At 47.4% G+C, this 13,652-nt stretch overlaps 4 protein-coding genes across 4 annotated transcripts; 2 read left to right on the forward strand and 2 right to left on the reverse strand.

Annotated features, from left to right (window-relative positions):
• Positions 1 to 68: 68 nt before the first annotated feature.
• PSV08DRAFT_233377 (HAD-like domain-containing protein) lies at positions 69 to 1,094 on the reverse strand. Its single transcript, XM_014218198.1, has one exon. The coding sequence runs from the start codon at positions 990 to 992 to the stop codon at positions 75 to 77; it is 918 nt and encodes a 305-aa protein (XP_014073673.1). The 5' UTR covers positions 993 to 1,094; the 3' UTR covers positions 69 to 74.
• Positions 1,095 to 1,169: 75 nt separating this feature from the next.
• Positions 1,170 to 2,357, forward strand: PSV08DRAFT_212650 (glycosyltransferase). Its single transcript, XM_014218126.2, has 2 exons — positions 1,170 to 1,355; positions 1,420 to 2,357. Exons 1-2 carry the CDS (start codon positions 1,246 to 1,248, stop codon positions 2,039 to 2,041), a joined length of 732 nt encoding a protein of 243 aa, XP_014073601.1. The 5' UTR covers positions 1,170 to 1,245; the 3' UTR covers positions 2,042 to 2,357.
• A 2,206-nt stretch (positions 2,358 to 4,563) lies between these two features.
• PSV08DRAFT_406179 (uncharacterized protein) lies at positions 4,564 to 8,131 on the reverse strand (the record flags this gene model as incomplete). The annotated part of the gene is made up of 7 exons (XM_014218152.1): positions 4,564 to 5,770; positions 5,835 to 6,515; positions 6,565 to 6,700; positions 6,751 to 7,035; positions 7,087 to 7,190; positions 7,248 to 7,513; positions 7,564 to 8,131. 7 exons carry the CDS (start codon positions 8,129 to 8,131, stop codon positions 4,715 to 4,717), a joined length of 3,096 nt encoding a protein of 1,031 aa, XP_014073627.1. The 3' UTR covers positions 4,564 to 4,714.
• A 1,561-nt stretch (positions 8,132 to 9,692) lies between these two features.
• Positions 9,693 to 10,952, forward strand: PSV08DRAFT_406180 (ClpP/crotonase-like domain-containing protein; the record flags this gene model as incomplete). The annotated part of the gene is made up of 8 exons (XM_066093734.1): positions 9,693 to 9,894; positions 9,947 to 9,992; positions 10,055 to 10,136; positions 10,194 to 10,223; positions 10,339 to 10,427; positions 10,476 to 10,503; positions 10,584 to 10,764; positions 10,843 to 10,952. The coding sequence occupies 8 exons, from the start codon at positions 9,693 to 9,695 to the stop codon at positions 10,950 to 10,952; spliced, it is 768 nt and encodes a 255-aa protein (XP_065947909.1).
• Between the last annotated feature and the right edge of the window lie 2,700 nt (positions 10,953 to 13,652).

The raw sequence follows: 13,652 nt of genomic DNA on the forward strand, positions 1-13,652 counted from the left end.
TGGGTGCGTGATTTGAATCACATTTCATGCATCAGAATTTCATTTTTTTTCTTCTCATTTTTTTGAGATTTACATTATGTACTAGTAGGTTGCCATCCAGCAATATCTAAAAGGCTACCAATTGCCTCTACACGTTTCTTTTCAGCATTTTTCCCTTGCACTTGGACATTCTGTATACCTTTGCCTAACCCCTGATCGCGCCGCAGCAACAGCGCACCCCACCCCGCTCCTTTTGCACCTAGATAATCCTTGTCTAGATCATCGCCTACATGGAGTTTTTCAAAGTCACTTGCTTGTAGACCTGTTTCCTGCGCATCAACTCTGCTTGATAAGACGTCGCTGAGCATTTCTTCTGCAAGGGAGAAAATCACAGGGTGCGGTTTTTCAACGCTTGCGTCGTAGGACAGGAGTACAAAATCAATATCCTGATCCTGTACAACCGTGTTCACTTCTTTTGTGCTGTTGTTGTTGTTGTTGGTATACCGGCGAGATGCCACGTCCAAGCCAAACGAAGATAAGACGGATGGAATGCGATCATCCGAGTTTGTGATTATGCCCACAATAGTCGTGTCCCATGGCCACGAGGATGAGTGTCCTTGTTTTGCATTGCGCAGCATGCTAAACAAAGGTCTGACATCGTCGAATACTGTGTATCCCTTGCTTGACGAGTAGTGTTCAAGGAGTTCGCTGGTGAGTTCCTCCGAAACTGTCTGGCCTTGTTGCAGGAATGGGGCAAAAGTGTCTTGGATAATGGTTTTCCACCATTTTTCGGGGCTGAGACCTACGGTGGATTTGCCGTAGTTTGGGTATTTTTGAGACGTGTTTTTGAATGAAGATTTGAAGCTTGATGCTAGGCTTTGGATAGAGGGAATTTGGATCCCGTGACGAGTTGCTGCTTGTGCGTACGCAGTTGGGATGGGAGTGCTAGGGGTGAAGAGAGTGTCGAAGGCGTCGAGGCAGAGGAGAAGGTTCTTTCGCTTAGAGGGCAGCATTATAAAAATCAATTGACTAAACTCGCGGTATAAAAGCTGGTTCTCTAATCTTCGTAGGCATGCAAGACTGGTGATCCAGATCTTGTAGTGCGGTCGTGGAGTGAGGATATGGACCAAACGGGTTAGGTCAGGGTCCTCGCGTTGCAATGCAATGCGGACACGATCACCTCGGCGATCATCCCTCAACTTCGAACAATCACAACGCTCAACTCCAGTCGCTCGTTCTTCCAATTCGCAATACAGCACCTTTACCATGGCACCTGAGGCGAACAAAAACAAGTACTCCGTACTCTTGCCTACATACAATGAGCGCCGCAACCTCCCTATTATAACATGGCTGCTCAACAAGACATTCACCGAGAAGTACGTTCCTACCATTCCCCCCTCGTTCCTCATACCTCTCGTTCTTACTAACCCTGTCTCGCAGCAACCTCGATTGGGAACTTATCATCGTCGACGACGGCTCTCCAGACGGCACCCAAGAAGTCGCTGCCCAGCTCCAAAAAGTTTACTCCCCCGAACGCATCCAGATCCGCGCACGCGCAGGCAAATTGGGTCTCGGCACGGCCTACGTTCACGGCCTACAATTCGCAACCGGCAACTTTGTCATTATCATGGACGCGGATTTCTCCCACCACCCCAAGTTCATTGCACCCATGATTGCCCTCCAAAAGACAAAGAACTACGACATTGTCACCGGAACGCGGTATGCGGGCAACGGCGGCGTCTACGGCTGGGATCTGAAGCGCAAGTTTGTTAGCAGGGGTGCGAATCTGTTCGCGGATACGGTCCTCAGGCCCGGTGTGAGTGATCTCACGGGCTCTTTCAGGCTGTACAAGAAGGAGGTTTTGCAAAAGGTTATCCGGAGCACAGAGAGCAAAGGATACACGTTCCAGATGGAGATGATGGTGCGTGCAAAGGCTATGGGATGCACGGTTGGCGAGGTTCCAATCTCATTTGTTGATCGTCTTTACGGCGAGAGCAAACTTGGCGGCGATGAGATTGTAGAGTATGCCAAGGGCGTGTTGAACTTGTGGCTGAAGGTATAGAGGGCAAGAAATGGTTGATTGGCGTTGAGTGATGTGGGATGGGTCTCAAGATATCCTAGGCTGATCTGGACTGGGCTGGGCTAGGTGAGAGCTATGACACTAACCTTGAATCTTTCTTTTTCTTTGTGTGTCTTGATATAAACTTTTTGAATGATAATTTTCTCATCGCCGTAGGCTTCATCTTGTACAGCGCCTACGAGCCTTCTCCCATTCTTAAGCATGCAAACAAAACCTTTTTTGGATCCGATATCACATCAATTCTAGATGCTCAACCCAATTCCTCCATAGGAAATTACTATACTCATACTCGACCCCATATCATTCTACGAGCCCCAACGCCCGAATCACCTCACCAAACTGGAACAACTCCTTCCGCACTACCTCACACGGCTTTTTCTTCTTTTGCATATCTTTCCTCAAGACATCAACTGTCGCACTGAGCCCCTGCATCGTCTCCAGCATCCCTAGCGCTGTCTCCAAAGTATTCATGTGCAAAGTTGTGGCAGCGACGGCTTCTTGCACCACGGTGTGGAAGAGGTCGCGCGTGCTGATTGCTAGCGGGGAAGTGGAGCAGTGAATCCATGGATGCGGGGGCAACGATGCATTTATTGAGCTTGAGCCTGAGGAGCTCAAGGTAGTTGATGATGTGAAGGAAGTGGTGGAACACGAGTCGTACGAGGTATGTCGGTTTCTGTGCTTTCTGCCGGTGTCGTTGGCGCCTGACATCTCTTCATCACGCCATGTTGGTGGTTTCGCGCGATTAGTGAGGGTTTTCGAGGACGAGAGACTCGTTAGATTTCTTGTTGCGGAGAGGAGCACTGCGTGTGCTTTTTCGGTACCTGAGGGAAAGGAATCCACGCTTGAAAATGTAGCGGAGGAGGCTGTCTCGTACTACTTGCTGAGTTGGTTCGCGGGCAGTTAGGATACTAAGATGTTGGGAGATGACTGGTGTAATGAGGATAAGGAAATTAAAATGAAGGGGATTGTAGGGCACAGAGATTTTTAGCGAAAGAATCAAGTAGTATGGTGGTGAGTGGATGGCGTTGGTGTTAAGAGACGAGGTTGTTTACATATACCCAAACAAGACACTTTTTGCAGAGCACCTCAAGTCTAAGCTGCAACATAGCATGAAAGTGAAGCAAGATTTTTCGTCGCTGTGCGTGTTAAGAGTTCGATCCGTGACTCAGGGCTTTAGTGCTTCATCGACTCAGACATGACAATTAGGGAGACATCTCCATACACGGGCTTGCTACAGAGTGGGAAACCACTAGCTGTGTTCTTTCTCATATGACAGAAGCATCCGGATACCTATCTGAACTGACAGTCGATATCTATTTGGACGAAATGACAAGACTGTGAAGCGACGAACAAGGGTTTATGGTTTCCCAATGTTGGGAAAGGGCTGACAACCGAGTAGTAAGGTTCAGACCCACTAGAAACTGGGGACGCGACAGTATTGTACAAGAAGACATGGGGTACGCGATGTAGATTACGAAGCATGATAATGGGGTCGGTCAACAGTACACGTATGCTGTCAGGACACCGATGTCCCAGCAAAGAAAGCTCATACCGCGAGCCAAAGCCTCGTTTTCGATGATTCTCGATGAATTCACGAAGTTAATAGTGTCGGTATTAATATACCGGCTAATGGTTACTAAGTTTCAGCAATGCCCGCCACGAACTAGTTTGAATGACAGAAGCTAGATATCTGCCTAGGCTGGGTGGTCGTTGCAACCAGCGATAAATCCTTCCAAAAGTGCTTTACCATCTGACGAGGTGAGTCATAGCCACAGCCGCGGAAGACTACGAGAAGTACCAACTAGTGTTACCGGGGCGTAGCCTAAAAGGTAGTGATCGCATAAGTGGGCCGCAACATGGGTTGATTCCGCGGAACGGAAAGCGGTGCACATGCAGCATGCAGACATCTAGCCAGATGATCTGAGACAGGGATATAAAGCTGGAGAATGGCAAGATAAGGTGCATCGTAGTGGGGCAGAGCCGTAAAGTCACAGTGTAGTTCATGCACCCCTGTTTAAGTAGGGGAAGTAGTCTCTCATGACCCACCCTGGATCTCCGTCATCTTCCAACTTCATACAACCTATTCTTGAATCATATGAGGATCAATCATCCCAATATAGAAATATGCTTGGCGAAAAACCGTTAGTGTGCAGTGAACCTCGCGCTGAACCAAAAACGGTTCTTTACGCTAACTCTTCACACAGTGTCCGTTCCTGCCTAGTTTCATGCGATTAACACCTTCCTAAAAAACTAGTCTCAAACAGTTGATTCAGATTCGCGCGGTTGACTGCATTCGATACAATCTTGAAGGTGTTGAGCAGGGAAGCGCGGCTGAAGATTTTGATAATCCACTTGACAAGTGACTGATAGTAAAGGATTTTGTTAGCATTACCTCAGTGTATTTTGACGTGTTTGTAACTCATAACTCTGTGCTTTTTGGTGAAAAATATGTCATTTGTTCATTAGAAAATAACAAAGACGATGTTGGAAACAGAGGTTATCCCACTCGAAACTGTAAAAGTGCAAATTTAGACGCCTTTTTGAAAACCAACTCTAATAAACCCTTGTTCCCACTTGTCCCCGCGCCAGAGATGACCCAAAAACCCAAAAACCCAATACATCTTAGAAATTAGAAGAAAAAAAAGACAACCCCATCTACGAGTCGAAAATAGCACCATAAGCTGGAATGCCTCTGGCCTCCATATCGTACACAATCTTGGTCGTAAACTTCTTGTTGCTGATCACACAAACGGCTTCCGCTCCACTCTCCCTCCATAGCTGGTACGCTATTAGGGACATGTTGGGCTTTCCTTGTGTTCTCGTATTCCAGATCACTGCTTGTGAATCTGTAGCTTTGACGCTATCCACAATCTTTTGACCAAATGTCTGTTCAGGGTTTGGCGCAGTCCACAGGATACGACAAGGTACCTTTCGAGCCAGGATGACAGCCAGGCATGGTCCGATACCTGATCCTGTTGCGACAAGGACGACTGACTTGAAGAGCGTGGCTATGCGTAGAACACCACAAGTCGGGATACCACGAACGTAGATATGGGTTGGTGCGCGCTCAATTGTGCGGCCTGTAAAGTCACCTGCGCGGCTCACAATAAGTGAGAATCCGTTGCCTTCAGGATTGGTAATGGTTGCAAAGCCATGCCAGTCGATCAAGGGACGTTCAGCAAGTCTAACAGCAGTACCGACAACGGGAGTCGTGTAATCGAACCAAAGCCGGATGGCATGGTTTGATAGAACTTCGGAGCGAACGGGCACTTTACGTAGATGCAACCATGGGAAGATGATAGCTGCTGTCGCGACGGAGAGAAGCCAAATACCTGGGGAGCGCAAATAGGCGGTTGCTATCGGCAGCTCGGGATTAAGATCCTTGGTTGCGAGAAATGTAAGTGTCCAGAGTAATGCGAGACAAGTCCAACCACCGAATCGATGGGTCATCTCCCATAGGTTGTGGTATTTGACGCGGAAAGTTGGATGCGAAGTCGATCCTATCATGAGCAAAATGAGAAGCGCAAGCCACGACACTACGACCGGTGCTACCGAGATTCGACGCATGTATGTCGGCTTTGCGATATCCACGGTGCTGTCGATGGTGAATATGAAATGCCACATTATGGCGGCCATTGCACACCCGCTGTGAATGCCGCCAATGTGGAAGATTCTAGCACACTGGCGTCGTATAGCTAGAGGAAAGAAGGTCTGTAGATTGAGATTTTCAGTCAGTGATCATGTCATGCTTGCATAAAATACAGTGGTTACTTACCGGAACAGAGCAAAAGACGGTAAAAAGAAGGTTGACGACCGGCTCCGAGCGCATAAGGACTGCTACAACGAGATTGGCAGCTGTAGCTAGCGACAAATTGGCGAGAATGTCCTTGTTTTCTCCGATCCTGCGGTGCAAGAGAAACACAGCTACCCCGATGTTCGCTAGTATAACAACAGACAGAAAGCGGCGGTATAGAATAAGCCCGCGGTGTCGAACCCAGCGGAGACCGTGGTAACTGTTCTTCGGTGGCAGGGCTTCTGGTAGTTTCTCAGCCAAATCTTCTGCGGAGATGCCGAGCTCAGAATCGCCGCTAGTAATGATGACGGCGGACTTCTCTGGATCCTTGAGAGATGCAGTGGAAGATCCACCGGAAGAATACGTCTCCACATTGACGCTGACCAGGCTCGGCTTGAAAGTTTCTGTGAACTTCTCGTTCGTAGGTGTGTGGCTAGACTGGGCAGAAACCAGTTCTCTCAGAACTTTTCGATCAACTTTTCCGTTATTTGTCAGTGGTATGGAGTCGACCTTGACCCATTTCTCTGGAACAGAGTAATAGGGTAGATGCTTCTGGGTGAAACTCTTGAGAGCTTCTTCGTCAACCGAACCCTCTGTTGCATAAAAAGCGCAGAGTGCGTTCTCAACGAGCATTGCTGCACCTCGTCTTACATTTTGGAACGACTAGTTTTGTCAGCAACCTCATAAGACGGGCAAAATATGAGTTATTTACCTCAACGACGGCTGTGATTCCGTCAAGCTCGACACGGAAACCCTTGATCTTTACTTGGTCATCTTCACGGCCGAGCATATCAAGTGAACCATCCTCCCTCCATCGTGCGATGTCACCGGTGTTGAACATTCTTGACCTGCGCTGTGTAAGTCCAACATGATACCAATAATATTCCGTCAAACATACCCATCATTGACGAATTTGTCATGTTTGTAGCGACGAGCAGTGAGTTCAGGCAGATTGATATAGCCTCGAGTCACACCAGCTCCACCAACCCACATGGTTCCCTTTTGCCCCACAGGAACTGGTTGCTCGTCTGCATCGAGAAGATAACATGTTGTGTTGGGCAAGGGTTTTCCAATGGACAAAAATTGGCCTGGGGTATGGCGATGTGCTGAGTTTAAGATTGTGATTTCCGTTGGCCCGCAAATATTGTAGAAGCATGCGTTTTCAGCCCACTCATCAGCCAGTCTACCCAACCGTTAAAACCGTTCACAGTCAGCTTCGAAAAAGAAAACTCACGCTTTTGGGCAAGGCTCGCCGCCTGTCACGACATATTTGATGTTTGGAAAAGACTGTCGACGGTACTTTGACAAGATGGATGGGGTGGAAATTAGTGTATCGACCTAGGGCTCGGTTAGTACGTGATTGGTCAGATTTGGTGGTTAAACGGAATCGCTCACCTCACGGAGTGTGGCTGTCCAATCTGACCCCCGCAAATACAGGGTACCACCATTCATAAGACATGCCAATATTTCCCATGCTCCTGGCCACTTGTTAGGTAACTTTCTCCGAAATTTCTTATAGAGCTTACCCATGTCGAATGCGATGTTGAGTACTTGGGCAACTTTGGACCCCACGGTAATATCAAGTCGCGCTGGGTTTAACAACAAAGCGTTTGTGACATTGGAATGCGCAACATCGACACCTTTAGGTGTACCAGTACTGCCTACGTAGGATTAGCAAGGAATGGCTCATTTGTATTGTGAATTAACTTACCGGATGTGTATATCGCATATGCACCATCATGTTGGGAAACTGGGACTGATGGGCGTGTCGAAGGAAAAGAGGCACCAACGTTCGCTTCTAAAGCAATGATTACTGCATCTTGTTTGGCGACCTTTTGTGTTCTTTCGACAAATTTGGGGAGGCATAGAATGAAAGTTGCACCAGAGTCGGAAAGTATGTGTGTCAGTGCAACCTCTGATGCCACTCCGCCATCAACCGGTACATATTGACATCCTGCTTTCAGAATAGCAAAGATACCAATCAACATCTCAAACGAGCGTTGCACAACGAGGCATACTCGTTGCTTTGGTTTCAATCCCGTATGGATGAGACGATTGGCGAGCTGGTTTGCTGCTTCATCCAACTGCTGGTACGTAAGTGAATTGCCAGCAAAGGTCGCGGCAACGGTATGTGGGTGAGTTTCAGCGATTTTTTCGAATGCCTCATGGACGACAGAGTGTGGGACTGGGACAGTTGGTCCTTGACCAAAGCTGGATATCCGTCTGCGATCCTCCTCAGGGAGGCAGGACATTGCCTGAAAGCAATTGTTTGTCTTCATGTTGAGAATTAATGAATTAAGGTAGAAGGACAGAGAGTTCTCATGCTATTCAAATGCTCATGTCGTTGCCAGAGCCCTCCCTTTTGTATTAAAGGGAGGGGACGTTTCAAACACGGCAAGTCAACTCGGAGCAAAACCCTACTCGTATACACCTGTGGGTGGCAATACCTTGGATCCACAAGGGATTTCCGTGTGATCATGCTATATGACGCAAAATTTCATCGTAAATTGCCAGGTGAGGGTTGCACTGAAGTTTCTGGGGTGTCTTATCGAAACACTATGAAAATCTCTTGGACAGTTAATATCAGGCGAATATTCTCGGACGACCTCGATCTGGGCGGATTCGTGCTATACGCCGGTACAATGTCAAGAAAAAGTTAGGAACCTACGGATTGATAGCTCAAAGTAGAAAAGAGTCTACAAGCAGGACACCAAGCACAAAACGAAACTGATGCGGGGCCACTAAAACGACCTTCACAAGAACGGACTGCGTGTGCATAATGCTCTGAGCCACCGCAATGGTGCGGTTTGAGCGACATGACTGGATGTTCCTAGAGGTAGCTGCAGCCGTTATTCAGGTGGCAATTTACAGATGCGTGTTCCCAAGGCAGACCTTGTTTTACTCCTTGAGGAGGTCCCGAAGCTAAGGTTACCTTCCGGTTAGGATGTGACAGCCGAAATGTTTCAGGGATAGCCTTGTAGCTACTTACGTCAAGTGGGACGGATACCTGCACTGGGGTCTAAGCGAGGCCATGTGCGGCTGCACCCTGAAACTAATTGCTGGGGCTTTTGTGGCTCTGCCCCGAATCACGAACGCTCGATCTGTCAATGCGTTAGCGAGCGTTTTTCAACCTGGCCTACGAAACATGGATATAATACGTACCGCACCATCTACCCGATCAGATCCGATTGTGAGATAACATATTAAGCGATTGCCTCGGTCTTGCTGGCCGAATGATCGTGTAGTCCCGAAGCATGAACGGACTTGCTATTCCCAGAATCTTCGTAAGTAAATGAAGGGGGTGGGGGGTCCAGGGGCGGAGAGCGGCGGTAGAAACCATATCAGGTTGAATTGTAAATATGGAGTTGGGTAGCAGGGGCTGGCCTTGTGACGAATCATGCAGAAGAAATGCTTTTTTAGTGTGGGTAAAGATGAAACTAACCGCGTGGTATATGAAACCAGCCAAGTAAGTACCTCAAGAAAAACGGGTAATGCACCCGGCTACGCCCACGCAGCTGTGGATTGGAGGTTTTATGCAGTACCAAGCATGGCATCTATAGAGGTGGAGCCGGGTTGGACCACGTGGGGACTAGAAGTCAATTTTGGTCCTTAGCCAAGTTTGATTTTCCTGGTTATTCTCTCAAAAGCTCTAGTGTTTTGTATAAATCCAACTCTGTGAACTATGATAGCCCAATGATATAAGGAAGAAGGATTCTTGACTACTTGGAAAATCTCTTATCGCCCCAACGGTTAAAAAAACAAAGTACATGTACAGACCTAGCGCCACATTTTGCTAAAAGAATCCGAAACTCACATCAACGAGCGAACCATCTAGAAGCCATGAGCCTCCCGATCGCAGAATCGCCGAGTCTCATCGTGTCCATCAAGGACGATGGAATCGCCATTCTGGAACTGAACAGACCGAAAAAGAGGAATGCATTGTGCCAGGCTTTGATGGATGAGCTGATCGCGGCTTTGGGTCAAATTGATCGCAACCCCACGATTTTCGCTGCCGTCTTGACCAGCTCTGGCCCATTCTGTGGTATGTTGAGATCGGTCCTTATAGAAGGATGTGGTATTGACACGACGATCAGCTGGCGCAGATCTAACTGAACTGGCGAAGCTTACGACAGCCGAGGCGTAAGTATATCCACGTATGGAGCGGAAGAGGAGCTTCCGTTGACGTATCATACCATCGACAGGACCCGTGTGGGATGGCTGAAAGATCTCAATGAAGCGTTCTCAAGTTTTCGGAAGCCTATTCTGGCAGCTGTGAGGGGGTTTGCAGTGAGCTGGCTATCCCCCACGTCACTTAACAAGCATGCTGACGACCCATACCAGTTAGGCGGGGGCTTTGAACTCGCACTTATGGTAAGTACGAATTGACCGGTGCATTCCACCAATCTCGGATTGGCTTGGTTGCGATTATGAGTAATCGCTTACTGTTGGAGTTGTGTGCTTTGCAGTGGACGCTAATGACGTGCAGTGTGACATGGTTTACGCAACGGCAGATGCGCGGTTTGGTTTCCCAGAAATTACCCTGGGCACGATACCGGGAGCAGGTGGCACGCAAAGGTAAGAGCGAATCAAACCTTTTGGCTGACATGTATTGACCTCATTCAGGCTCACCAAGACGATTGGAAAGCAGAAGGTACGTTCCCGATCCGTAGGCTAGGCAATATTGTGCTAGCATTTTCCTTCTGTTGAGCAGCATTGGTATTAACTCAATAGGCAATGGAACTTATATTAACTGGCGCAACCACCTCGGCAACGGAGATGGAACGTCTAGGCGTTGTGAATAGAGTTGTTCCCAACGAACAAGATGTATTAGAGGTGGCAACAGCAGTGGCACGGACTATTGCGTCGTTTTCAGCGCCAGCGATTAGCCTAGCTAAACAAGCTGTTCTAGCAGGTGAGCATTGTCTGCGCGCCCGTATTTCAGGCTAGCAAAATTGACAGAAAGCAGCGGAGACGACGACCTTGGGGACAGGGCTAGAGATTGAGCGTGCATTGTACTACAGCAGCTTTTCACTTGAGGATTGCCGCGAAGGCGTTGCGGCTTTCAAGGAGAAACGAAAAGCAACTGTCCAACACCGTTAAATGGCAAGGGTAATGGAAGGCTCGGAGCAAATCATCTGTTGGAAATGTCAATTCGGGCCTTCTAGTCGGACTAGGCTTTTTGTGATAATACGTCCGCGCCGTAAATTAAGGCTTTTATCGAACTCCCGCCACGCGGGCAAATTATATGCGGGGGAGCTAAGCGCTTTGACAGGTACCGTGAGACTGGCTTGGCAGTGATATGTGGCTATATTATCCCTTCTGGCTCGTTGCCAAGGGTTTGTATTTTAGGCTGCACATGGCAACATCCGATGCCAAGATTCCACCACCCACCCTTACTGAATTACGCATTAGACATCTGAATGCTGTCAGCAGCGGGTGTGCCCGTCGGCATATAATTTGGTAGCGAGTTGTGCTGATGCTTAAATCCGTCTAGGCCCGGCTCCCGGAGCCGAAGACTGTTCCATATCATTGTAAAGCCGGCAACGCCGTGATATACAGAGAGTACGACATAGTACATACCATGTTTACACGAGGATCAATCACGATGGAACTAGAGCCCCGGACCATTCTACTTACCGTTGTCAAGTCGGCGTTTATCGTGATTTGTTGCACTAGCGGCGTATAGTAGAAACGCTTCCTAGGATCAACCTTGTGTTTCTGCACATCGACGATCACGCTGCTGTGCTTCAGGAAACATGATGTAGTTAATTGATTTACACTGTTTTCCCCCCAAACCCTTGGCTATTCTAAGCCATTCGAGAGAATGTAAACAGTTCTGCGATATTCAAAAAGCGTCCCTTACTATAGTAAGATTGAGACTACTGTTTGCGAACAACAATAGTATAAGAAAACCCTAACGTCATGCCCACGCCAAATCAGCATGTACTGCTGGCCGTACAAACTATGGTTACAGATTTTCAATGACAACTGTGACCTTTGATACTGTTTGGTAAACTGGTGTTGCAACCAAGGCGCATCGACTAGTTGATGCTTTGCTTCAATTTCCCTATTTTTATTGACAGGTAAGGAGCTGTAAGGAAACAATACAAAATCGCTATAGACATTACCGAGTGAATGTTCAATTTCGACTATACGTATCTCTAGCTACTTTATCTGTTCTTACCCTTGGATGAAGAGAGTGAGATTTTAGTGCCCGTGGCGTACCGGGACGCTAGCCTGGGAAGATCAAGGCCTAGACCGTCAAGCATGAGTTTAACGTATGATTTGACTTGCTTATATTTGTTGGGCGTATAACGTCTTGGTTTGCTTTTCTTAGAAAAGAATAGCAGGCTACATCCCAACCTACCGGAATGACGTATAGCCAGATACGACTTCGCAAGGACCTACCGTATGAGGGTAGATGTTCTTTAGGTTAGTTAGATTACGAACTTATGCTCCCTCCAGACTAATATCAATATATTGCTAAAGCTGCAATAATTGCCTTAGACCGTGTTGTGATGCAATGACTTAAGCGTTGGTCAGCGTCAAATTAATCTAGGAAGGGCCCACTGCGGAACGTGGAAACTACTTGCATAGGTATTGTGATTGTATGATTTATGAGAAAGCTCAGACACTTTAATGAATCTTTCTGCAGAGATTCTTCATTTCTATCAAATTAGTTAACTAATAGAAAATTCATGCAGATCGGATTTCTGTGTTGGGTAATAGTTTGGACAATACCTAAATTCAGCACACGCCATTTTCTGCATTACAAAGTTGCATTTCCACTCTGAGCTGTAGCCCTTATCTAGTGCCTTTGCTAAGGATAGACAATATATCTCATAAAAGTGTTGAGAATGCTAGATGTATGTTTTTGTACCCAACACTTCCATCAACACGGCTGAACAGTGTACGGGCGCATACGTAATGAAAACGTGAATCGCTTAGTCAGCCCCATGCGCAAAACATGCTGATTGCATCCGTTTCTTGGGGATCTAGTATATCTTGTGATGAACTTGTAGACCGTATTGAAGACTCAATATGTGTCTTATCAAGTTAGTGACCACCCTGAAGTTATGCTGGATTCATGAGTCAGAGAAAAGTTTTTATTTCACCCTACCTAGTGAATAAGAAAACGAAAGTTGTAGGGAACAGAAACAGTCAACGAAAACTAGTTGAGATAAGTGGGTTTGAGCCTTCATCTCCATAAAATGAGAAATTGGTTGTATAAATGGTAGGGAACAAGTCCGTAAAGATCGCAGCTGATTATGGAGGGTGGAGAAGTGGTCGCAGTATGCAAAAGGCATGGTGACTAAATCATCGCCCACCTCAGCAGAACCCCTGCCGCAATCACCGAGCAAACGCTGACCAGCTCACCCAACCCTGCAAACTCTGGAGGAATATGGACATGCACAATGGCACCGGCAGCAAGAAAGATAGAGAACAAATTGTACACAAAACTACAGCCGAAGTTGAAGGCGATCCGATGAATCGATTTTCGGCTGACAGTTGCGGCGATGAGAATGCCGGACAAACGGTCGCATTAGGACAACATCTGCGGCTGATTTAGCAACGTCGGTGCCTTCATTCATATGTACGCCGATGGTGGCCTGGGCAAGAGCGACAGTATCGTTGGCTCCATCACCACACAACATGACAACGGGGCTTCTCACTTTCTTTTTCGATCCGCGAAGGTCAGATGTGGCAAGAAGATCCTTGACATAAGATTGCTTATCTATCATAGTGCAGCGGGGTCGCAAGTTAGAACCAGAAATCTGCAATTAAGATGCGACTGCTCAG

Source organism: Bipolaris maydis, assembly GCF_028858645.1.
Source record: "Bipolaris maydis strain C4 unplaced genomic scaffold PSV08scaffold_20, whole genome shotgun sequence".
Taxonomy (NCBI): Eukaryota; Fungi; Ascomycota; class Dothideomycetes; order Pleosporales; family Pleosporaceae; genus Bipolaris; species Bipolaris maydis.